The sequence below is a fragment of the Pongo abelii genome, chromosome 5 (genome assembly GCF_028885655.2).
Source record: "Pongo abelii isolate AG06213 chromosome 5, NHGRI_mPonAbe1-v2.0_pri, whole genome shotgun sequence".
Lineage (NCBI taxonomy): Eukaryota > Metazoa > Chordata > Mammalia > Primates > Hominidae > Pongo > Pongo abelii.
The window spans coordinates 89,644,082-89,671,075 of NC_071990.2; the positions used below are offsets into that span (position 1 = coordinate 89,644,082).

At 39.0% G+C, this 26,994-nt stretch overlaps 1 protein-coding gene across 6 annotated transcripts in view; it reads right to left on the reverse strand.

Moving 5' to 3' along the window:
- The window catches only part of RNGTT (RNA guanylyltransferase and 5'-phosphatase), a 408,235-nt gene that overhangs the window by 369,273 nt on the left and 11,968 nt on the right, over positions 1 to 26,994 (reverse strand). For all 6 annotated transcript variants that reach the window (XR_008519039.1, XM_054546048.1, XM_054546049.2 and 3 more), the window contains exons 2-4: positions 18,015 to 18,124; positions 5,707 to 5,810; positions 5,527 to 5,615 (exon numbers count right to left, since the gene is read on the reverse strand). Coding sequence is in view for 5 of the 6 variants with exons in the window: in XM_054546048.1 (XP_054402023.1) it covers positions 5,527 to 5,615; positions 5,707 to 5,810; positions 18,015 to 18,124 (303 nt within the window). In the remaining variant the exon portion in view is untranslated. The remainder of the gene's footprint in view (positions 1 to 5,526; positions 5,616 to 5,706; positions 5,811 to 18,014; positions 18,125 to 26,994) is intronic.

A 26,994-nucleotide genomic window follows, 5' to 3' on the forward strand; every position in this document is an offset into this window, starting at 1 on the left:
TTCATGTCCTTTGTAGGGACATGGATGAAATTGGAAATCATCATTCTCAGTAAACTATCGCAAGGACAAAAAACCAAACACCGCATGTTCTCACTCATAGATGGGAATTGAACAGTGAGAACACATGGACACAGGAAGGGGAACATCACACTCTGGGGACTGTTGTGAGGTGGGGGGAGTGGGGAGGGATAGCATTAGGAGATACACCTAATGCTAAATGACGAGTTAATGGGTGCAGCACACCAGCATGGCACATGTATACATATGTAACTAACCTGCACATTGTGCACATGTACCCTAAAACTTAAAGTACAATAATTAAAAAAAAAAGAAAAAAGAAAAAAAACAGGTGTCCTATGCCCAGTTCACAATTAAACAAAATAGTTTTATTCCAAGATTTCTTTCTCTGGCAACAAGGCATTTCCAACAAACAGGTCATTCTGTCACCAGGAGCTGGTTTCAGTCCATGGCACAGAGCGACGTGCCCCTGGCAGCCCCGGGGAGGGGAAAGGGAAGCCACTGGGAGGGGTACTCAGTTATCCTGGAGGCCCAGAGGAGGGGTGGCCAAGGGCCACCTCAATGCTGGGGGGCTCCACCCAGGACAGTGCTGGCTGGCTTCGCATGAGGAGGTGACAAGAACTTTAGGATGGTCCCCCAACATGCCATGTGCAAGGGCCTTGTTCAACCCAGAACTGAACTGACACCACTCCCAGGTAGTGCAGGGCAAAGTCCCCCAGGAGCTCTCAGAAATATAATTTTTTTAATCTTTGCCAATTTGATGTGGAGTGCAGCTACCAGCATGTACTTTAATTTGTATCTCATTAGCAAGTGAGAAAAATTTTTTTCATGTTTCTTGGTTTCTTGTATTTCATATTCTGTAAATTGCTCTTTCATTGTTTTCCATAATTTTCTATTAAGGAATGCCTCTTTCACTTACTGGTGTATAAGATATCTTCATAAATAAGATTATTAACTTTTTATGTCACATATGCTTCAGATATTTTTCCAAATTTGTCAAAATCTTTTTTTGAGACAGAATTCTTGCTATGTTGCCCAGACCAGTGTCAAACTCCTGGGCTCAAGCAATCCTTCTGCCTCAGCCTCTCAAGTAGCTGGGATTACAGGCATGTGCCACCAAGCCAGACCCCAATTTGTCCATCATCTTTTTGCCTCCCTTCTGTTGCATCTTTTGTTGTTGTTGTTTTATGTTTTATTTTTTTCTTTGCCCTCAAACATTCTCCTCTCCAATTTTTTTTTTTTTAGAGACAGATTCTCACTCTATTGCCCAAGCTGGAGTGCAGGTGTGATCATACCTCACTATAGCCTCAAACTCCTGGGCTCAAGCAGTCCTCCTACCTCAGCCTCTTAAGTAGCTGGGACTACAGGAGTACACTGCTGCACTTGGCTAATTTTTTTATTTACAGAGACAGGGTCTCACTTTGTTACCCAGGATGGTCTCAAACCCCTGGCTTCAAGTGATCCTCCCATCTTGGCCTCCCAAAGTGCTGAGATAACAACAGTGAGCCACTATACCCACCTGCCGTGTTTTTTTTTAACACAAAAATTTTTCACTTTTATGTGGCCAACTAGAAACCAGCACAGCAACTAATTACAGATTTCAACTTTAAAGCCAGAAACTGGATTAAAAACCTGGCTTATCCTTGTTAGTATAGCAGTGACAAGAAAAAAAAAGAAAAAACCTGGCTCAACTACTTATTAGATGCATGACCATGGGCGAAGTACTTAACTTCTCTGAGACTCACTTTCCTTATCTATAGTTTCCCAAGTCCATTGAACAAATAATAAGCATTTATTAATACTAGATTATTAATAAATAAGGGTTCACGCCTGTAATCCCAGCACTTTGGGAGGCCAAGGTGGGTAGATCACTTGAACCCAGGAGTTCAAGACCAGCCTAGGCAACATGGTGAAACAGTGTCTCTACAAAAAATACAAAAATTAGCAGGGTGTGGTGGTGCGCACGCCTATGGTCCCAGCTACTCGGGAGGCTGAGGTGGGAGGATCACTTGAGCCCTGCAGACAGAGGTTGCAGTGAGCCGAAGTCACACCACTGCACTCTAGCCTGGGCAATACAGCATGGCCCTACCTCAAAAAGAAAAAAAAAAACTAGCTGTTACTATCATCATTAATAGTCACCATACTTTAAATTCTGACAGCAGTTCTCAAATTTAAGTCTGCATAAAAGCCACCTAATACTTTTCTTTTGAAAATCTAGATTCTGGCAAAAGTGCAGTGGTGCATGTAGTCCCAGCAACTCAGGAGGCCAAGGCAGGAGGATCAATTGAGGACAGGAGTTCGAGGCTGTGGTGTGCTATAATCATGCCTATAAATAGACACTGCACTCCAAGTGGGCAACACAGCAAGACCCTGTCTCTTAAAAAAACAAATCTGGATTCCTAACACTCATCCCTAGACATTTTGATTACGTAGGTCCAGGACAGGCCCTAAAACATACATTTCTAACAAGTATCTTCAAGTGGTTCTGATGCAGGCAGTCCAGGAGCACTCCTAAAAGAAAAATACTCATTTATGGATTCTGTCTTTGGTGATATACATGGAATATCCTTCTTTGTTTACTCCAGAATTAAATAAATATTTACTATTTTCTCCTATATTCTTTTTGGTCCTTTTAAAAATATTTAATACACCAAAAAATTCACTTATTATGTGGTTGACTAATGGAACACCATTTGGTGAAAAATCACACCTTTCCTCTCTAATTTAAAAACATCTCCTTTACCACCAGGAACTAGTGCTATCAGTTCCATTGCTTTACTGGATTTAATGACTGGAAAGAAAAATCTCCTCATTACTCGTTTTTCAAATTTTTCTTGCTCATAACTTGCGTGTCTGATCTGCCAAACTATTTTTTTCTGTGCTCGGTAATGTTCAGTGACTTAATAGAGGTGGGGGATTTTACAAATTAATTTCAAAGTAATTCTGCCTAACTTTCATTGGGATTTTGGTTGGAACAACATTAAAACTTTGAAATTAACGTGGAAACAAGTAACGTCTCTCCATTTCTTCATGTTTATTTTAATATTTAAATATATTTTCTTCATAAAGACCATCTACATTTATAAATGGTCTTCATAAAGACCATCAACAATTCCTTGGTGTTTTGTACTTCTGTTAGAGAAGAGAGAGGTAGTTTCAAGCGTGAACGTGCAACTCAGATTGCTTAGGATATAATCCAGGCTCTAGCCCTTACTGGCTGTGTGAGTGACCCTTCAGCAGTCTTAACTTTTCCAAGTCTCAGTTTAAGGGCATAACAATACTATCTACCTAATATAATTGCTATGAAAAGAAAATGAGACAATGTGTGTGACATGGTTTACACAAAGACTAGCAGGGAGGAAATGTTCAATATGTGATAGACAATATTGTTAAGATTAATGGGACTATTTTCTAATTATATTTTCTAACTAATTATTGCTTGTTTCCAGGAAAGTTGCTGATGTTTTCTTTTTTATCTTACGTTCTCAATATATCCCCAAACTTTCTTACTACTAGTTTTTCCGTTAATTATCTAAATAAGGAAAAACATTAGCTACTTAAAATCAAACAAGACACAAAAAAATTTGATGAAAAAAAGTTGTAAAATATTACCAAAAAATTTAAATGAGATGAATAGGAAATATTTTCAAACAGTAGATATACGAATTTACATCATCTAGCCCTAAGAAGAGAAAGAACTACTCAATAAACTGTGCTGAAACAAATGGCTGGTTATATAGAAAACATTTAATTGGGCAGGCATGGTGGTTCACGCCTGTAATCCCAGCACTTTGGGAGGCCAAGGCAGGCAGGCAGATCACCCGAGGCCAGGAGTCCAAGACCAGCTCAGCCAATATGGTGAAATCCCATCTCTACTAAAAATACAAAAATTAAGCCCGGCACTGTGGCTCACACCTGTAATCCCAGCACTTTGGGAGACCGAGGTGGGCAGATCACCTGAGGTTGGGAGTTCAAGACCATCCTGACCAACATGGAGAAACCCTGTCTCTACTAAAAATACATAATTAGCCGGGCGTGGTGGCACATGTCTTTAATCCCAGCTACTCAGGAGGCTGAGGCAGGAGAATTGCTTGAACCCAGGAGGCAGAGGTTGCAGTGAGCTGACAGTGTGCTATTGCACTCCAGCCAGGGGAACAAGAGCAAAACTCCATCTCAAAAAAAAAAAAAAAAATACAAAAATTAGCAGGGTGTGGTAGTGCATGCCTGTAATCCCAGCTACTCAGGGGGCTGAGGTGGGAGAATCGCTTGAACCTGGGAGGCAGAGGTTGCAGTGAGCTGAGATCACTCCACTGCACTCCAGCCTGGACAACAGAGTGGGATTCCATCTCAAAAAAAAAGAAAAAGAAAAAGAAAAGGAAACTTTACATTGCATCCTCAATTTAAACCATATGCCAACAGAAATAACAGAAAAGCAAAGTTGGCCAGGCACAGTGGCTCATGCCTGTAATCTCAGCACTTTGAGAGGCCGTGGCAAGAGGATCACTTGACACCAGCAGTTCAAACCAAGCCTGGGCAACATAGTGAGACCCTGTCTCTACAAAAAATAAAAATAAAAATAAATAGCTGGGGGTAGTGGTGTGTGCCTGTAATCCCAGCTACTCAGAAAGCTGAGAAGAGAGGATCACTTGAGCCCTGGAGTTCAAGGCTGCAGTGAGCCAAGATCGCAGCACTGCACTCCGGCCTGGGCGATACAGCAAGACTTTGTCTCAAAAAATAATTTTTCTTTCATTAAAAAAAAATTAAATTTAAAACCAAACCTTAAAAATTCTAGAAGGCCACTCCTAGCAGCATTGTTTATAAAAGCAAAACAACAACAAAAAACCTGAAAATAACTCAAATGTCATTTTCAGTAACTGCCATTTTATGAAAATTTACTTATTAAATTTGTTATTGCCTGCCCTCCTTCCCTCAGCCTCCAGCCCACACTAGAATATGAGTACTGTAAGAGCAGGATGTTTTTTACTGTTTTCTTCACTGATGTGTTCCACGAGCCTGTGCCTGGTATAGATAGAGTAGCAATCAATAAAAATCTGATGAAGGAATTGTGCATCAACAAGAGTATAAACTGTGGTGTATTTGTATAATGTAATACTATATACAAGCAAAAATGAACTATAATTACATCATCATACATTGCTCTCAGAAATCCTGAATAAAAAAAAAATGAAGTTTCAGAATAATACATATAGTATAAAATGTAAAATTATAAAATGTAGAAGTATGAAAAATAAATATGTAGTGTTTAGGATAGACTTCCCCAAAAGGACACCTGAAGAGGGGAAATCAGGGCTTTGTCTTGAAAAATGTAAAAATTATGAAAATACATTTATTACGTAATTCACAAGTCAATCTCTCATTTTAATAAACACTACTTGGTCATTATGTAAAACAGAAAAAACTTTCATATCAACTTATTTGCAAACAAGAAAACAGAAACCTAACTGCAAAATAAAATATTCAACAGTGGCAAAGTAAAGCCAAACATACCTATAAGTTCAGGTGGATTTCTTTCATTAAACCGCTCACACAGACGAATAAAGGTCTCAGTATTCTCAGTGGTAGGGCACTCACCATGTCTAGTAATATAGAAAAAGCTTTTTTTGAAAAAAGAGATTACAAATTGTGATGAAAGGTTTCAATATTAAAGAATCTTAATATATAACTTACCCTTTACACTGAAGTTTTATATATTTGATTCCTTCTTTTTCTATGTCATTTCGATCATAGAACCTTGAAGTATTTGTCAGGTCCACCAACAAGCCCATTTTAACCTAAAAAAAAAAAAAATGAAAGGGCAAATTTACTAGTAACTTAATTTGTTCCCAAATAAGTTGACTAAATGGCAATACTACAGTTCATTCATCTACATTGAGGGAGATTTTGTATGTACTTTGCCCCTGAACAATTGATAATAAAAGTATCACCTATCAAAGTTTTATTCAAGACACTAAAACTAAGTAGGCACTTGATAAATTAACTCCCAAACTAAAGAAGGAACAGGAATATAAGCAAAACAAATTCTACTGCCAACATCACAAAAGTCTATGCAAAAGAGAAAATGCTAGAGTTTTCTCTAGTGTTTGCTGCATATACCTCTGCACCTGTGATTTATTAGACAAGAGGCTACAGCAGGAATGGCATCTATCTGAAGTATACCACAAGTCAAGCTCTGGGCACAAATCACCCACCCCAGCCTTCCAAGCAGCCACCACCAATAACTCTGTTAATATCTATTGACTACACCATTTTATATCCCAGGCTTAAAAGATGAGACAATCCATTTGTATCATATATATGATGTGTATATATATACATACACACACATATATACACATATACATATGTACACACATATACACATATACACATATGTACATATATGCATATATACATATGTACACATATACACATATGCACACATGCATATACACATATGTACACACATACATATATACATATGTGCGTATATACATATGTATACATATGCATATATACATATACATGTATATACATATGTATACATATGCATATATACATATACATGTATATACATATGTATACATATGCATATATACATATACATGTATATACATATGTATACATATGCATATATACATATACATGTATATACATATGTATACATATGCATATATACACATATACATGTATATACATATGTATACATATGCATATATACACATATACATATGTACATATGTATACATACGCATATATACATATATGTATACATACGCATATATACATATATGTATACATACGCATATATACATATATGTATACATACGCATATATACATATATGTATACATATATACATAGGTATATATGCGCATATATACATATATGTGTATGCATATATACCTATGTATATATGCATATATACATATACGTGTAGACATATATACCTATGTATATATATACATATATACATATACATGTATATACATATGTATACATGCATACATATATACACATATACATATGTATACATGCATACATATATACACATATACATATGTATACGTATATACACATATACATATACATATATGTGTATATGTATATACATATAAAACATATATCTTATTATATATATTTTATATATATGTCCCTTTGTTATTAACAACTCTTCTATTTTCTGAAAATATACTGAAGCCTCAAGTTACATTTTTTGAAAAGAAACAAGGTTAAAAATAGAGACGATCTTATTAAGAAGATGGTAGTATGGGAAATTTAGCCAGACACAATGGCTCATGCCTGTAATCTTGGCACTTTGGGAGGCCACGGCAAGAGGATCGCTTGAAAAACCATGTGTTTGGGGGGAAAAAGATTAAAAAATTAAATAAGAAATTTTCCTCTCCTATTCTTTCAGTATCATATAAAAACAATGTAAATTGTTTTAAAAAAAAGTTTCATTTTCTGTAAAACGAAGGCATATAAAATCCACACATTCATAAAAAATGTCTAAGTTCTGCCAAAAAATTAAGAACACTACAGAAGCTATATGGAAAGGAAGAAAAGAGAAGCAGACCCAGGAGCAGCAGATTTTAGGAAAATGCCAATAAAAATACATTTCTGGTAAGAAAGAGCTCACCATAAAGTAGTAGACCTATCTCTCATATACACAAGAACTAAGGAGTGTGGAGAAGATGGGGCAGATTACAGGGAAGCAGAAGCAATGCAAGGGGGAAAATGCAATGAAGACACACAAAAGCAGTAAAAATGACTCCATGCTGGTAAATTTCAGAAAATGTCAGCACACATTTTCCAGTTCCATAAAGAAACCATCCAAGTAAAGTAGTAAGAAGACTCCCTAAACTGAAATGCTTGGGACTTGAAGTGTTCAAGATTTCAGATTTTTCAATATTTGCATTATACTTACAGGTTGAGCAATCCTAATATGAAAATCCAAAATCTGTAATGTTCCAATAAGCATTTCCTTTGGGCATCATGTAGGTGCTAAAAAAGATTCAGATTTTATATTTTTGGATGAGGGATGCTCAACCTGTACATACTTTAATGGAATACTATAAAGCTGTAAAAAAAAAAAAAAAAAGAACAAGAAGTTCCATGTGCTGATATATGAAGATCTTCAGAGTATACTATTAAGTTGGAAATGCAAGGTTCAGACCAGCATATATAATGTGCTACCTTGAGTGTGCAGGGGAGAATACAGCAATCTGTATTTTTTGTTGATTACATACACATAAAGAAATTCTGAAAGGATGTATTAAAAAATCTAAAAACAGTGGAACCTGTGTGGTATGTGGTGAGGGACTAGGCAGATAGAGAGCAAAAGTGAGAGGGAGACTTCATGATACCAACCTTTTTTTGTGGATTTTTGAACTAAGTGAACGTATTGTCTATTTCTTAAATGACAAAAATCATTATCATGATTTTTAGGTACCATGTGATGCCTAAGAATCACATCTTGGGTAGTTAAATTCTAACACATAGGGTAAAAAAGTATGTACAGTCAAAATTCTCTCATAAATTCTTTAAATAACCAATGAAGAACCGTATACATGGCCATATGCGTATTACTGGAGGCTTAATCCCATCTCAATAAGTCAATCATTGTTGCGGGAAGTCAGGGACCCCTAACAGAGGGACCGGCTGAAGCCATGGCAGAAGAACATAAATTGTAAAATTCCTATGCCTGTCTTTACTTTAATCTCTTAATCCCGTCATCTTCATAAGCTGAGGATGTATGTGGCCTCAGGACCCTGTGATGTTTGCGTTAACTGCACAAATTGTTCATGAAGCACGTGTGTTTGAACAGTGTGAAATCTGGGCACCTTTAAAAAAGAACAGGATAACAGCAATGTTCAGGGAACAAGGGAGATGACCATTGGGTCTGACTGCCTGGAAGCCAGGCAGGACAGAGCCGTATTTCCCTTATTGCCAAAAACAGGTAAGAGAAATATTGCTAAATTATTTCCCCAGTAAGGAATATTAATAATTAACAGCCCTGGGAAAAGAATGCATTCCCAGGGGTAGGCCTCTAAAATGGCCGCTCTAGGAGAGTCTGCCTTAAGCAGTTGCAGATAAGGGATGAAACACGCCCTAGTCTCCTGCAGCACCCCCAGGCTTGCTAGGATTAGGAAATTCCAGCCAGGCGAATTCTAGTCAGACCGGTTCTCTGCTCTTGAACCCTGTTAAGATGTGTATCAGTGACAATGCATGCACAGTGGGACACGGAACTTCATTAGTAATTCTAGTTTTGCCCTGACCTTGTGATCTCGCCCTGACCTTCTGCCTTGTGATCTTTTATTGCCCTATGAAGCATGTGATCTCTGTGACCCACACCCTATTCGTACACTCCCTCCCCTTTGAAAATCACTAATAAAAACTTGCTGGTTTTGCGGCTCAGGGGGCATCACGGAACCTGCTGACGTGTCTCCCCTGGACACCCAGCTTTAAAATTTCTCTCTTTTGTATTCTTTCCCTTTATTTCTCAGACCAGCCAACATTTAGGGAAAATAGAAAAGAACCTACGTTGAAATACTGGGGGCTGGTTCCCCCAACAGATTATAGCCAATTTTTCTTTCTGGATTGGAACAAAAATGATTATTTCTTCTGTTGAGCTGAAGAAGTTGATTTGCATTCAGGGGCCTTAAGTATGAAAAATCTTTAAAACCTAGAATCACAATCAGCCAGCGAGATAGTCTCACTTAGAAACGCACACCTAAACTGAGGCTAAAAAAAAAAGTAATAGTAAATTCATACATCTTCCACCTCATTCTGAAGCATATACTCTAATATAAAAAAGAAGACAATTTATACCACATAGGTTGATGGTTGTTTCAACCCCCAAATTTTCCTGCTTGGTATTCATCTTTATTTTCTCTCCTATCAGCACCCCAACTTTCCTCCAAAAGCCACCCTTTCTCCACTTTAATCCTTGAGTTTCCGCTCCCTCCCTCTTTCCCCCTTGGGTCGCCACACGAAAAAAAAAAGGCAAGAGAAACAATCTGCACTTTCTTTAATTGATATGCTATATTTTATGTATTATGGGGTATATGTGATATTTTATTACATGCATGTAATGTGTAATGATGAAAATGATGAAATCAGGGTATTTGGAGTACCCATCACCTTGAATATTTATCATTTCTATGTGTTAAGAGTATTTCAAGTTCTCTCTTCTAGCTACTTGGAAATACACAATACATCATTGCTAACAACAGTCACCTTACCCTGCTACCAAAAATAAGAATTTATACATTATATCTAACTGTATGTTTGCACTAACCAACCTCCCTTCACCATGCTCCTCCTGCCCACACACCCTTCCCACCCTCTGGTATCTATCGTCTATCATTCTACTCTCTATTTCCATGAGATCAATTTTTTTTTAAGAGATAGAGTCTCACTCTGTTGCCCCAGCTGGAATGTAGTAGCACAATCATAGCTCACTGTAACCTCAAACTCCTGGGTTTAAGTGATCCTTTCATCTCAGCCTCCTAAGTTCTAGGACTACAGATATGAGATCAACTTTTTTGGCTCCCACAGGAGTGAAAATGTGGAATTTGTCTTTCTGTGTCTGGCTTATTTTGCTTAACATAATGAACTCAAGTTCCACCCATGTGCTGCAAATGACGATTTCATTTTTCTTCATGGCTGCATAGTATTCCATTGTGTATATATGCCACATTTTCTTTATCCATTCATCCACCCTTTGATAAAATTATTTCTGTTCCTTTGGATAAATACTCAGTAGTGAAACTGCTAGATCATACAGCAGTTCTACTTTTAGTTTTCTGAGAAATTTCCATACTGTTTTCCATGGTGGCTGTACTAATTTACATTCCAACCAACAGCATATAAGAGTTCTCTTTTCTCCACATCCTTGCCAGCATCTGTTGGTTTTTGTCTTTATAATAGTTTTGTTTTGTTTTTTTGAGAGAGAGACAGGGATTTGCTCTGCCACCCAGGCTGGAGTGCAGTAGCACAATCATAGCTCACCACTGTAACTTCAATCTTCTGGGGTTAAGGGATCCCTCCACCTCAGTCTCCTGAGTAGGTAAGATGGCAGGCATGTACCTCATGTCTGGCTAATTTTTTGAATTTTTTTAAAGATGGAGTCTCGTTATGTTATCAAGGCTGGTCTCAAACTCCTGGCCTCAAGTAATTCTCCTATCCATCTCAGCTTCCCAAAGTGCTAGGATTACAGACATGAGCCACTGTACCTGGTCATAAAACAGCCATTCTAACTGGTGCAAGATGATATTTCATTGTGGTTTGGATTTGCATCTTCCTGATGATTAGTAATGTTGAGCTTTTTTTCAGCATTTTTTCATATATCTGTTGGCCATTTGTATGTCCTCCTTTGAGAAATGTCTATTCACATCTTTGCCCACTTTTTAATGGGATTTTTTTCCTGCTGTTTCCAGTTCTTTGTATATTCTGGATACTAATCCCTCAGAAGTTTGCAAATATATTCTCCTATTCAATAGGTTGTTATTTCACTCTGTTGTTTCCTTTGCTGTGCAGAAGCTTTTTTATTTTATTTTTTGAAACAGAGTCTCACTCATTAACCAGGCTGGAGTACAGTAGTGTGAATGTGAATCACTGCAGCCTTGACCTACTGGGCTCAAGCAGTCATCCTGCCTCAGCCTCCCAAGTAGCTGGGACCACAGGGTATGTGCCACCAAGAAATAAGGTCTCACTCTGTTGCACAGGCTGTTCTCCAATTCCTGGCCTCAAGTAATCCTCCCACCTTGGCCTCCCAAAGTGCTGGGATTACAGGTGTAAGCCATTGTACCCAGCCCAGAAGCTCTCCGGTTTCACATCATCCCATTTGTCTATTGTTGTTTGAGTTGTGTTTTTGAGGTCTTAGCCATAAAATTGTTGCTAAACCAATGTCCTATGGTGTTTTCCCTATGTTTTCATCTCAAAACTACTGTTTTATGCTTTCAGGTCTTACATTTAAAGTCTTTAATCCATCTTGATTTGATTTTGTATATGGTGAGAGATAAAGGTCCAGTTTTATTCTTCTGTATATGGATATCCAATTTTCCCAGCACCATTTATTAAAGAGTGTCCTGTCCCCAATGTATGTTCTTGGTGCCTTTGTCTAAATCAGTTGGCTGTAAATGCGTGCATTTATTTCTGGATTCTCTATTCTGTTCCATTAGTCTGTTTTTATACCAATGCCATGCTGTTTTGGTTACTATAGCCTTGTAATATACTGTAAAGTTGTGTGATGCCCACAGCTTTGTTCCTTTTGCTCAAGATTGCTTTGGTTATTCAGGCTCATTTCAGGTTCCATATAAATGTTAGGATTCAGGTGGGGTGCAGTGTCTCATGCATGTAATCCTAGCACATTGGGAGGCCAAGGTGGGAGAACTGCTTGAGCTCAGGAGTTCAAGACCAGCCTAGGCAACACAGTGAAACCCCATCTTTAAAAAAAGGTTTTTTTAATAAAATTAAAAAGTTAGGAGTTTTTTCTATTTCTATAAAAAATGTCATTGGTATTTTTATAGGGATTGCACTGAATATGCAGATTGCTTTGGAAAGTATGGTCATTTTAACGATATTAACTATTCCAATCCATGGGCATGGAGGTCTTTCTATTTGTTTGTGTTCCATTCAATTTCTTTCATCACTGTTCTAGTTTTCCTTGTACAGATCTTTCACTTCCTTGGTTAAATTTATTTCTGAGTATTTTACTCTTTTTGTAGCTCTTATAAATGGGATTGCCTTCTTGATTTCTTTCTCAGCTAGTTCAGTATCAGCATACAGAAACACTACTGATTTTTCTATGTTGATTTCTTTTTTTGTGTATTTCTTTCAAAGACAGGGTCTCATTCTTTTGCCCAAGTTGAAGTGCAGTGGCTCAATCATGGCTCACCATTGCCTGGAACACCTGGGCTCAAGTGATCCTCCCACTTCAGCCTCCTGTGTAGCTGGAACTAGAAGAACACACCATTGTGCCTGGATAACTTTTACATTTTTAAAAAATATTTCGTAGAGATGGGGGTCTCACTTTGGGGTCCAGTCTGTTCTTGAACTCTTAGCCTAAAGCAATCCTCCCACATTAGCCTCCCAAAGCACTTTGGGGTCAAAGGTGTGACCCACTGTCCAGCCTGTATGTTGATTCTGTATCCTGCAACTTTACTGAATTTCTCATCAGATCTCGGAGTTTTCTGGTGGAGTCATTAAGTTTTTCGAGATTAAGATTATATCATCAGCAATGAGGGACAGTTTGACTTTTTTTCCAATTTGGATGCCTTTTATTTCTTTCTCTTGCCTGGCTGCTCTAGATAGTACTTCCAATCCCATGATGAATGAGTGGACATCCTTGTCTTGTTCTAATTCTCAGGGCAAAAGCTGAAAGCTTTTCCCCAATTAGTATGACATTAGCTGTGGGCTTGTCATATATGGTCTTTATTATGTTGAGGTATGTTCCCTCTATGCCTAGTTTGTGGAGAGTTTTTATCATGAAGGGATGTTGATTCTTATCAAATGCTTTGTCTGACTCTATTGAGATGATCACATGGTGCTTGTCCTTCATTTTATTGATGTAATGTATCATATTTATTGATTTGCATATGCTGAACCATCATTGCATCAGAGATACTGGCCTGTTTTCTCTTTTTGTTGTGGTTTTGGTAAACATAATGCTAGCTTTACAGAATGAGTTAGAATTCCCTCCTCTTCAATCTTTTGAGGATTATTATGAGGATTGGTATTAGTTCTACCTTAAAAGTTCTACCTTAAAAGTTTGGTAGAATTTGGTGGTGAAGGCATCCAGTCCTAGACTTTTTGTTGGGAAACGTTTTATTACTGATTAAATCTCCTTACCTGTTATTGGTCTGCTCAGCTTTTCTATTTCTTCCTGATTCAATCTTGGTAGGCTGTATATATCTAGGAACTTATCCACCTCTGCCAGGTTTTCCAGTTAGTGTATACTTGTTCATAATAGTCTTTGATGGGCCGGGCGCGGTGGCTCACGCCTGTAATCCCAACACTTTAGGAGGCCGAGGCAGGCAGATCACGTGAGGTCGGGAGTTCAAGACCAGTCTGACCATCATGAAGAAACCCCATCTCAACTAAAAAATACAAAAAATTAGCCAGGCGCAGTGGCACATGCCTGTAATCCCAGCTACTCAGAAGGCTGAGGTAGGAGAATCACTTGAACCTGGGAGCGGAGGTTACGGTGAACCGAGATCCCACCATTGCACTCCAGCCTAGGCAACAAGAGCAAAACTCCATCTCAAAAAAAAAAATAGTCTCTGATGATCTTTTGTATTTCTGTGGTATCAAGTGTAATATTCTCTTTCTCATTTCTGATTTAGTTTACTTGGGTCTTCTCTCGTTTTTCTTGGTTGGTCTAGCAATGGATTTATTGATTTGGTTTATCCTTTCAAAAAAACCAACTTTTCATTTTGTTGATTCTTTGTATTTTTTGTGTGTGTCTATTTTGTTTAATTCTGCTCTGATCTTTATTATTTCTTTCCTTCTACAAATTTTTGGTTTGTTCTTGCTTTTCTAGTTCCTTGTGGTGCATCATTATTTATTTGAATCCTTCTACATTTTTGATGTAGGCACTTATTGCTATAAACTTCCTTCTTAGCACTGCTTTTGCTGTACTTCTTAGGTTTTGGTATGTTGTGTTTCAATTTTCATGTGTTTCAAGAGGTTTATTTCCACCTTAATTTCTTCCTTGACCAAATGGTCATTCAGGAGCATGTTTAATTTCCATGTATTTGTACAATTTCCAAAGTCCCTTATTATTGACTTCTAGCTTTTCTACCATTGTGGTCTAAGAAGGTATGCAATATGATTTTGACTTTTTTATTTGTTAAGGCTTGTTTTGTGTCCTAACATATGGTCTATCCTAGAGATTGTTCCATTTCCTCATGAGAAAAATGTGTATTCTATAGCTACTGGATGAAATGTTCTGTAAATGTCTGTTAGGTCCATTTAGTCTAATGTGCACTTTAAATCCAATGTTTGTTAATTTTCTGTCTTGACGATCTGTCTAATGATGACAGTGGGGTGTTGAAGTCTCCAACTACTATTGTACGGGAGACTATATCTCCATTTAGATCTAATAATATTTGCTTTATATATCTGGGTACTCTGATGTTGAGTGCATATATGTTTAGAATTGTTATATCCTCTTGCCAAACTGATCCTTTTATCATTATATAATGACCTTCTTTATCTCCTTTTACTGTTTTTGACTTAAAGTCTGTTTTATCTGATATAAGTTTAGCTACTCCTGCTCACCTTTGGTTTCCATTTGCATGGAACACTTTTTCCATCCCTTTACTTTCAGTTTACGTGTGTCTTTACAGTTGAGATGAGTTTCTTGTAGGCAGTGTATGGATAGGTCGTGTTTCTATATCCCTTCGGCCAGTTTACATCTTTTAAATGGAAAGTGTAATCCACTTACATTCAAGGTTATTATTAATATGTGAAGGCTTATTCCTGTCATTTTATTTATTTCTGGTTGTTTTGTATATTCTTTGTCCTTTCTTTCTCTCTTATTGCTTCATCTTTGTGGTTTGGTGGTATTGTGTAGTGGTAACATTTGAGTTTTTCCCCTTCATTGTTGATGTGTTTGCTCTGTCAGTGGTTTTTATTTATATTTTTGTGTTTTCATGATGACAGTTACTAGTCTTTCAATTTCAGGTACAGGACTCTCTAAGGCATTTCTTACAGGACCAGTCTAGTGGTGGTGAATTCCCTCAGCTTTTGCTTGTCTGGGAAAGACTTTATTTCTCCTTCATTTATGAAGAAAGAATAACTTTGCTGGGTATGGTATCCTTGGGTGGTAGGCGTTTTCTTTCAGAACTTTGAATATATCCTCTACTCTCGCTTGTCCTATAAGGTTTTTCCTGTGAAGTCCACTATTAGTCTAATGGGAGCTCTCTTATAAATGACTAGACACTCTTCATGTTTTTTGAATTTTCTCTCTGACTTTTAACAGTTTGACTATAATGTGTTGTGGAGACCTCTTTAGACATTATCTTTTGGGGGATCTTTGATCCTCTTGGATGTCTAAACCTCTTGTGAAACTTAGAAAGTTTTCATCTATTATTTCATTAAATAGGTTTTCTAACCCTTTTGTTTTCTCTTCATCTTCTGGAACACCAAAAGTTTGAATATTTGGTCACTTTCTGGTGTCCTATATCTCAAGAAGGCTTTGCTCATTCTTTTTTAGCCTTTTATCTTTATTTTTGTCTTGCTGGGTTACTTCCAAAGACCTGTCTTCAAGTTCTGAGATTCTTTCTTCTGCCTGATCTAGTCTATTATTGAAGCTTTTGATCTATTTTCTATTTCATTCAATGAATTCTTCATTTCCTGAATTTGTTTGAATTTCTGATATCTATCTCTGGTAAACTTCTTATTCATACCCTGAATTGTTTTTCTGATTTGTATTGCTTTTCAGTATTCCGTATTGCTTTTCAGTATTCTCTTCTTTCTTACACAGAGCTTCCTTAGTATCAAAATTTTGAATTATCTGTCCACCATTTCATGAATTTTTTTTATTATGCTGCTGAAGGATTATGAATTTTTTATCTGCTGCTGAAGGATTATTGTGTTCCTTTGGAGGTGGCATATTTCTTGCTCTTTCATGTTTGCCATGTCCTTACCTTGATATCTGCACATCTGGTGTAACACTCACTTCTCCTTTTTTTTGAGACACGGCTGCACTATCGCCCAGGCTGCAGTGGGTAATCATGGCTCACTACAGCCTCAACCTCCTGGGTTCAAGTGATCCTCCCACCTCGGCCTCCCAAGTAGCTGGGACTACAGGCACACACCACCATGCCCAGCTAATTTTTTTTTTTTTATTTTTTGTAGAGACAGGGTCTCCCTATGCTGCCCACACTGGTCTCAAACTCCTGGCCTCAAGCGATCCTCCTGCCTCAGTCTCCCAAAGTGCTGGGATTACAGGCATGAGCCACCATCCCAGCCCCAGTTTTTCTTTTTTTTTTTTTCTTTTCTTTTTTTTTGAGACAGAGTCTCACTCTGTTGCCCGGGTTGGAGTGCACTGGTATGTGATCTTGGCTCACTGCAACCTCCGCTTCCCAGGTTCAAGCAATTCTTGTGCCTCAGCCTCCTGAGTATGCTGGAATTACAAGCACACACCACAATGCCTGGCTAATTTTTGTATTTTTAGTAGAGACAGGTTTTTGCCATGTTGGCCAGGCTGGTCTCAAACACTTATCCTCAAGTGATCCACCTGCCTCAGCATCCCAAAATGTTGGGATTACAGGCATGAGCCACGGCGCCCAGCCCCAGTCCCAATTTTTGGAATTAGCTTTTGGAGGGAAGGACTTTTTCCTGAAGCTGTATCTGTGGTGTTGGTCAGGTAAAGCACTTTGGTTATGATTCTGGATGCATGCAGTAGTGTAGTCTCTGTATGGTTTCTTCAACTGTAAACAGAGTCCGTTTCCTTGGTAGCTCAGGGTGTGGTTGTTAGTGGAGGCTATAGTAAGTTTTGCTGGAGGCTGGGATGTCAGGTGGGCATTCTCTTAAATGGAAAAACTACACATGGAGAACAAATTAGCAGCTGCCAGAGTAGAGGGACAGGGTGAGGAGAGAGTCTGACTATAAAGAGGTAGCATGAGGGAATTCCTCTGTGGAGATGCAGCAGTTCTATAATCACTACCATGAATTTACACATGAGATCAAACTGTACTGAACTACACACACACACAAATGCATATAAAAAGTAAATAAGATCTGCAATCAGTTAACAATACTGTATCAATGTCAACTTCCTGCTTGTGATATTGTACTACAATTATATAAAAAATGACACCATTGTGAGAAGCTGGGAGAAGGGTTCACAGAATTCTATGTACAATTACTGCAACTTCCCTTGAGTCTATTAATTATTTTAAAATAATAAGATTTTTTTAAAAGCCACCTGAAGAACAAGAGCGAACAAAGTATATTAAATCAGTGACAAAAATAAGTTTTGTTTCTTACCTTTAGGCTCTTTAGGTAATTTGAGAGCATGCTGGGATGGAACCGATTTTCTTCAGCAACTTGACTATCATATCTTGGTCCTAACATTGTCTTCAGAGGTAAAAATCTTCCTAAACAACAAAGATAGGTAATAATTTCCATAAAAGGAAATGTTTCAGATTAAAATTCTATAATTAACAATTCTCAAATATTGCCTTCTTAAAACCTTTTTTTTTTTTTTTTTTTTTTTTTGAGACCAAGTGTCGCTCTGTCCCCCAGGATAGAGTGCAGTGGTGCAATCTCGGCTCACTGAAACCTCTGCCTCCCAAGTTCAAGCAATTATCTTGCCTCAGTCTCCCAAGTAGCTAGGATTACAGGTGTGTACCACCAAGCCCAGCTAATTTTTGTGTTTTTAGTAGAGACAGGGTTTCACCACGTTGCCCAGGCTGGTCTCAAACTCCTGGGCTCAAGCAATCAACCCACCTCGGCCTCCCAAAGTGCTGGAATTACAGGCATGAGCCACTGCACCCGGCCTCTTAAAACATTTTAAATTGAAAAGCAATCTAAAAATGCAAGTGTTCATAAAGTACTCTCAATTTAAACTATACTTTTAAAAGATACTACCCTACATCTTTTTTTTTTTTTTTTTTTTTTGAGACGGAGTTTCGCTGTAGCCCAGGCTGAAGTGCAGTGGCGCAATCTCGGCTCACTGCAAGCTCCACTTCCCAGGTTCAGGCCATTCTCCTGCCTCAGCCAAGGACAAAAAAATTATAAAAATTGACAATCAAATATAACAGCAAAAGAAAAATTACCAGTGAATAGAACTTCCATTATCTAAATTAATAACTTTTTTAATGTAGTGGTGTAGAACTTCCATTATCTAAGTTCTACACCATTACATTAAAAAATTTATTAATTTAAAACTCTTAAAAACATAAGCAATCTTCCTGCCTAAGCCTCCCAAGTAGCTGGGACTGCAGGTGCACACCACCATACCCAGCTAATTTTTTTGCTGGGGGGAGCACGTTGTCAGGGTCTCATTATGTTGTCCAGGCTAGTCTCAAACTCCTGGGCTCAAGCGATCCACCCACCTCAGCCTCCCAAAGTGCTGGGATTATATGCCCTATACGCTTTTTATTATCAGGTTGGAACTTTCACCAACCTGATACTAAAAAGTTGTAGACTTTATTCTATATCTCAGGATAAAGACCATGCTAGAATATGACATCATTCTGAGAGGATGCTAACCAAAATCATCCTTCAAACAACTATCAGTGGTTATTTCAGCTAGAAAAACTGACTTTTTTTGACCTTTTTTTCTGAATGACAGTATAGCAAAGAGGAAGTCACCTCTAACCAATTTTTTTAAAATCTATTTTAACTGATACATGTATGCATATTATTTTTGAGACAGGGTGTCACTCTGTTGCCCAGGCTGGAGTGCAGTGGCGTGATGTCAGCCCCTGCAGCCTCAACCTCCTGGGCTCAAGCAATCCTTCCACCTCAGCCCCCCAGTAGCTGGGACTACAGACGCACACCATCACACTCAGCTAATTTTTTGTATTTTTTGTAGAGATGAGGTTTCACCATGTTGCCCAGGCTGGTCTCGAACTCCTAAGCTCAAGCAATCTGCCTACCTCGGCCTCCCAAAATGCTGGGATTATAGGCATGAGCCATTGAGCCTGGCCTTACATTTTCAAACACAATAAAAACAATATTATCTGCCTAAGTGAAGTCTTAACATCTGTCCAAAGGCTTTAAGCTAAATTTCATGAAAAAATAATTTTTTAAGATTTTGTTTTCTACAAAATCAAAGTCACCCATAACCTCCACATTGCTAAATCAAATGGTCAACTCTCAGTTCTCACCTTAAGCTCTCAGCAACATAAGAAACAACTGGTCACTTTTTGACAAAAGAGGGAATTCCTGAACCACTTTTTTCACATGACTTCCAGAATACTATTATATCCTCCTGGTTTTCCTTCTAGCTCTCTGGCCTCTCCTTCTCAGTCTACTTTAGTGGCTCCCCCTCTCACCCTGACTCCTCTATGTTTTGTCTCAGGACTCAATCCTTGGACCTCTTTTATATTTTCATTCACTCCCTTGGTGTCTCATCTAGTCTCATGGCTTTAAAAGCCATCAATGTGCTAATGACTTACAATTTATATTTCCAGTTCAAATCACTCCCTTAACTCTAGATGGATATCAACTGCCTACTGAGCCTCTACTTTATGTCTAACAGATGTCTCAGATTTGATATCCAAATCTCGTCTCTTAATATTCAAACTCTAAAACCTGCTCCCTTCATGGTCTTCCCTATCTCAGCAAATAGTAACATCATTCTTTTAGCAGCTCAAGACCAAAACCTTTTAGGTTATCCTTGACTATTCTCCTTTTCTCACACCCAACATCCAATCCATCAGCAAATCCTGTAGCTCCACGTTCAAAATACATCCAGAATCTGACCACTTCTCACCACCTCCACCATCATCTGATTTAGGTTTCTTTCACTTCATTTAGTTTAACAGATACATAGTGGGTATCTACTATGTACCAAGCATTGTTCTAGGCGCATGGATTACATTAGCGAAAAGGAAAAAAAAAAAAAACACACAAACAAAAAACAGAAAAGCCCTGCCCTCATAGTGTTTATATTCTATTAGGAAAATATACACCATAAGCAATAAACATAATAAATTAAAAAAATAAATAAATAAGAAGATTCATCCCATCAGACTTTCTCTCCCTCTTACTACTGTCTCAGAAGTCCAATCCTATTTCCATCAGCTCTTTCAGGGTTCCCTTTCCTTCTTATCCAACATCAGAGCCCACAGTGGATCAACATAATTAGTCCCCTGTAAATACCCTTAACCTCCTTGCTCTGCCCCCATTACCCAGTCACACTCACCTGAGAAAAATCCAGACCTCAATGAACTTAACCACCTGACTTCTTTGTGCCTACACATATGTAGCTGAGGCCTCCTAGAGCAAATCTCACAGCACAAAAGATGGGTGACACTATACTTCATAATCACCAATATCAAAGGCAATCCTACCACACATCACTAGCTCTCCTTTATGATAAATATTTTACATCTTTTCCTCATTCCTAAAACATCCCCTTTTCAACTGACAACTTTAAGTTAGACTTCACTGAAAAGAAAAAAAAAAAGAAACCATAATAATTAAAGCTAATTGTGTATGTTTACCACATGCCAGACACTGTTTAAAATATTGTACATAATTCACTCATTTACTCCTAACAATAAGTATTGTTATTATTCCTCATTTTACAGATGAGGAGAACAAAGCAAGAGTGATTAAGTAACTTGCTGCATGTCACACCACTAATAAATGGTAAAAACAGTGATTCAAATGAAGACTACAGATGTAGAGTCCATGAATTAAACTGCTCTTCAACAATGCCTCTCCACCGTTAGGCAGAAACTTGCCTTGCCTTTGCAGTTAATCTATAAACCTTTCTGTATCTGAGCCCATACTCCTCCTCCCATTAAAAATCCTCCCTTCTGCTTGGGATTTCCTTACCATCTTGCCTTTCAAGGGCCACCAATCAATCCTTTCTTCCTCTCCCAACCCCCACCCCCAACATCTTCAGCATCTCACACATCTGCTGGCTCATTCCCATCAGCATTTAAACAAGCCCTAAACTCTCCCTTATCCTCCAACTTATGCTTCATTTTTACTCCTCTTCATAACCAAACTTTTTTAAAAGTTTAATACACATACTCCTATCTTTACTTCATTACCTCCAATTCATTTATGTATACATGTGTGAGCAAGAGTGTAGACTTTACTTCTCTATAACTGTGCATAATTTAGCTTTTGAGCTCCCATTCAAGATAGCCCACAGTCAAATCAGGATTCTCCTGAATGTGACTACATTCCTCAAAGGTAGAGAACCTGGCATTGGGGGAAAGGGGGGCAAATGCTATTTTGTACACCATCTTTTTCCTCTCTTGCTCCAGTAAACTGAACTGTATTGCATCTGGTCTTTGGGCATTGTTAGTTTCCATCCCAGCAGCATCTGCTGATATGACTAAAGCCCATCCACGGCCTTGGTAGTTGATGAAGATAGTCCTACATCTTCAATGTTCCAACCCCTGCCTCCTCCTCAGGTCAGCTGGCCATTCTCAAGTCACTTCTGATCATTCCTTTTGGCCACTCTATCCCCACTCTTTTGGCCACTCTATCTGAAAGGTAGGAAAGGTAGCAATTAGCCTCTTAGACAGGTCTCAGAGCCATCTACACATATTCCTCAGCAATCCACTACAACTCTCTAAGAGACTTGCAACCAAGTAGCTCATTAATCCACTCCAATCTGGCTTCTGATCCCACATTCCCACTGAAAATATTTGTCACAGTCACCAACAGATTTTACCAACTTTTCTGGTATCTTAACATTTCAGCAGCATTTCACATATCTGACAACTTCTTCCTTCTTGAAAAACTGTCCTGCCTTCCATGACACCCAAACTCCTGTTAGTTTCAATCACCCACCTAACACCTCCATCAATTTCTAGCTATTCGTCCTCAACTCCTTTGTTCCCTCTTTTTTCTTTAACCAACTTCTAAATGTCAGGTTTCTATGGGTTCCACTGTGGACCTTCTCTACTCTCTCTATGGTCTCTGCCTGGGAGAAGTTTTATCTATTGCCATGGTAGAAATGATACTATCTGTTCATCACATTCAATTTACTTTCTTCTTCCAGGACACAATGAAAGACTAGCTTTCTCAGCTTCTCTTGTAGTTGAGTGAGGGCCACGTATCTGGATTCTGGCCAATGGGATACGAGCCAAAGTTAGCTATACGACTACCAAGCCTGGCCATAAAACCCCCTGAGAGATCACCCATGCCTGCTCCTCCCCTTTCATAGCAACTTTAGAAGTCACATGTTTAAGATGACAGCATCAAAGATGGAAAGAGTCTAGCAAGTTGCTAATCAGAGAAGAGTAGCCTGGGAAAGTTGCCTGATACAACACATTCCGATATGAGCAAGAAATATAGTTTGATTGGAACGCCTGAGTTTTGGGCAGTTGTATATGAGGGAAACTAGTATTACAGGCATACTTTGCTTTACTGCACTTCACAGATACTGCATTTTTAAATAAATTGAAGGTCTGTGGCAACCTTTTGTCTATCAAGTCTATCAGCGTAATTTATCCAACAGTATGTGCTTATTTTGTGTCTGTGCCACATTTTGGTAATTTCCACAATAGTTCAAGCTTTTTTATTATTATTATATTTGTTACAGTGATCTATGATCAGTGATCTTTGATGTTACAACTGTAATTATTTTGGAGTGCCATGAACAACACCCATAAGATGGCAAACTTAAAAAATAAATGCTGTATGTGTTCTCACTGCTCCACTGAGCGGCCATTCCTCCATCTCCCTCCCTCTCCTGGAGCCTCCCTATTTCCTAAGACACAATAATATTGAAATTAGGCCAATTAATAACCCTACAATGGCCTCTAAGTGTTCAAGTGAAATGAAGTATCGTATGTCTCTCATTTAAATCAAAAACTAGAAATGATAAAGTTCAGTGAAGAAGGTACATTGAAAGCCCAGATATGCCAAAAGCTAGGCCTCTTGCACCAGTTAGCCAAGCTGTGAATGAAAATGAAAAGCTCTTGGAGGCTGTTACAAGTGCTACTCCAGTGAACACACAAATCACACAAATGATAAGAAAGTGAAATAATCAGTCTTTTTTTTTTTTTTTTTGAGACGGAGTCTTGCTCTGTCGCCCAGGCTGGAGTCAGTAGCACAACCTCGGCTCACTACAACCTCTGTCCACCTCCCAGGTTCAAACGATTCTCCTGCCTCAGCCCCTCAAGTAGCTGGGACTACAGGTGAGCGCCACCACGCCCGGCTAATTTTTTTGTATTTTTAGTAGAGACGAGGTTTCACCATATTGGCCAGGCCGGTCTCGAACTCCTGACCTCGTGATCCGCCCACCTCGGACTCCCAAAGTGCTGGGATTACAGACGTGAGCCACCATGCCCGGCCAAAAGCGAAACAGTCTTATTGTTGATATGGAGAAAATTTCAGTGGTCTGAATAGATCACACCAGCCACAACATTTCCATTTAAGCCAAAGCCTAATCTTGACCAAGGCAGCAACTCCCTTCAATTCTATGAAGGCTGAGAGAGGTAAGGAAGCTGCAGAAGAAACATCTGAAGCTAGCAGAGGTTGATTCACAAGGTTTAAGGAAAGAAGCCATCTCTCTAACATAAAGGTACAAGGTAAAGTGCTGTTATGGAAGCTGCAGCAAATTATCCAGAAGATATAGCTAAGATAGTTGATGAACATGGCTCCACTAAACAACAGGATTTCAGTGTAGACAAAACAGCCTTCTATTAGAAGAAAATGCTATCTAGGACTTTCATAGCTAGAGAGAAGTCAATGCCTAGATTCAAAGCTTCAAAGGACAGGCTGACTTGTTAGGAGCTGGTAACTTTAAGTTGAAGCCAGTGCTCGTTTACCATTCTGAAAATACTAGGGCCCTTAAGAATTATGCTAAATTTACTCTGTCTGTGCTCTATCAATGAACAACAAAAGCCTGGATGACATCCCATCTGTCTACAGAATGTTTTACTGAATTTTTTGAACCCCACTGTTGAGACTTACTACTCAGAAAAAAAGATTCCTTCCAAAATATTACTGCTCACTGACTATGCACCTAGGCACCTAAGAACTCTGATGGAAATGTACAGGGAGATTAATGTTGGTTCCATGCCTACTAACATAGCAGCCCATGGATCAAGGGATAGTTTCAATTTCCAAGTCCTATATTATTTTTGTTTGTCTTTACAGAGTGGGTTCCCTAAAAAAGGTCTTATTATTTAAGAGATACATTTCATAAGGTTATAACTGCCATATATAGTAATTCCTCTGATGAATCTGGGCAAAATAAATCAAAAACTTTCTGGAAAGGATTCACCATTCTAGATGCCATTAAGAATATTCATGATTCATAGGAGAAAGTCAAAGTATCAACAAGAGAATTTGAAATGTTTATTATAACCCTCATGGATGACTTTGAGGAGTTCAAGACTTCAATGGAATAAGTAACTGCAGATGTAGTGGAAATAGCAAAAGAACTAGAATTAGAAGTGGAGCCTGAAAGTTAGCCAGGCATAATAGCACACACCTGTAGTCCCAGCTACTCAGGAGGCGGGGATGGGAGAATCGCTTGAACCCAGGAGTTCGAGGCTGCAGTGAGCCATGATCATGCTATTGCATTCCAACCTGGAGGACACAGTGAGATGCTGTCTCAAAAAAATATAAATAAATAACTGTTTTTGGTTTTTTTTTGAGACGGAGTCTTACTCTGTAACACAGGCTGAAATACTGTGGCACGACCTTGGCTCACTGCAATTTCCATCTCCCGGGTTCAAGTGATTCTCCTCCCTCAGCCTCATGAGTAGCTGGGTTTACAGGTGCCTGCCACCATGCCCAGCTAATTTTTATACTTTTAGTAGAGACGCAGTTTCACCATGTTGGCCAGGCTGGTTTTGAACTCCTGACCTCAGGTGATCCGCCCGCCTTGGCCTCCCAAAGTGCTAGGATTACAGGTGTGAGCCACCGCACCTGGCCAATACAAACATTTTTTAAAGTGGAGCCTGAAGATGTGACCAAATTGCTGCAATCTCATGATTAACTTTAACAGATGAGGAGTTGCTTCTTACAAATGAGCAAAGTGGTTTCCTGATATGGAATCTGGCCCCCGTGAAGATGTGAATATTGCTGAAGTGACAACAAAGGATTTAGAATATTACATAAACTTAATTGATAAAGCAGCAGCAGGGTTGGAGAGAATTGACTCCAACCCTGAAGAAAGTTCTACCATGGCTAAAGAAAGTTCTACCATGGCTAAAATGCTACAGAGAAATCTTTCATGAAGAGTCAATCTATGCAGCAAACTTCATTGCTCTCTGATTTCAAGAATTTGCCACAGCCAAACAGATCCATTGAAAGAAGCCACACAGCTCTGCAAATTCCATGAGACAGGCAAAAAACCATGAGCTCCCAAAGTGTGAGAGGCGGGCAAAACCTGCCTCTGAACACACATTCCCCATTGGGGAATCTGAAAATCCAGATCACAGGAGAAGGATTTAACCTTACCTACAGCTGAAATGGATTTAGAGAGCCGAGCGAAATATAAAAGTAGAAGCAGCAGCAGAAAGAGCCTTGCAGGCACTCCCAGTCTCCAGCTCAAGCCCAGGGAAGCCATTCCTGACTACATCTCACAGGGGCCCTCAGAGAAAGCAGACAGCAGAATTAGGGAGGGTCATGGGGGAAAAAAGCTTCCAAATGAAACTCATAATAATTTTGACCGGGCATGAATTTTCTTAAGCAGAATCCAGGAAACGAATGGGAACTGCTGCAGATACGAGCACAAAAGCTGCCCAGTGCACAGACAGGGAGGGGCAGGGCCTGAAAGCCATGCTCGCTTTCTCACCGGGGAAACTTACATTCAGGGGCAAGGTCTGAGGAGTGAGGGGGTGCACCACAGAAGTAACATCAGCCTCACCAACTGCATGGGAGCTGGGTGAAGCCTTTCATTACCAGCTATCCCCCACTTCCCTGGCGAACTATATGACACAGCAGAGGCAGCCATAATCCTCTCCAGAACATAACCCTATTGGCCCAAGAACCACCCCCCATCCCCTACAGTGGCTACAGCAAGCCCCACCCAAGGAGAGTCTGAGCCCATATCCACCTAACCCTTCCCCTACCTGATGGTATTTATCTACCTGCCCTGGTTGCTGAACACAAAAGACAGAAATTCTTGGGAGCTTTATGCCCCACCCATTGCCTGAGAAACCAGAATACTTACCCTGGCCAACTTAAGACAAACTTAGATCCCCCAACTAGCACCACAGCTAGTGCTCTCTTGAAAGTACCACCTCCTGGCTGAAAGCCAACTAACTCAGGCCATTACAGCAACTCATGACAAAATAATCCTGCTCCCAGGAAA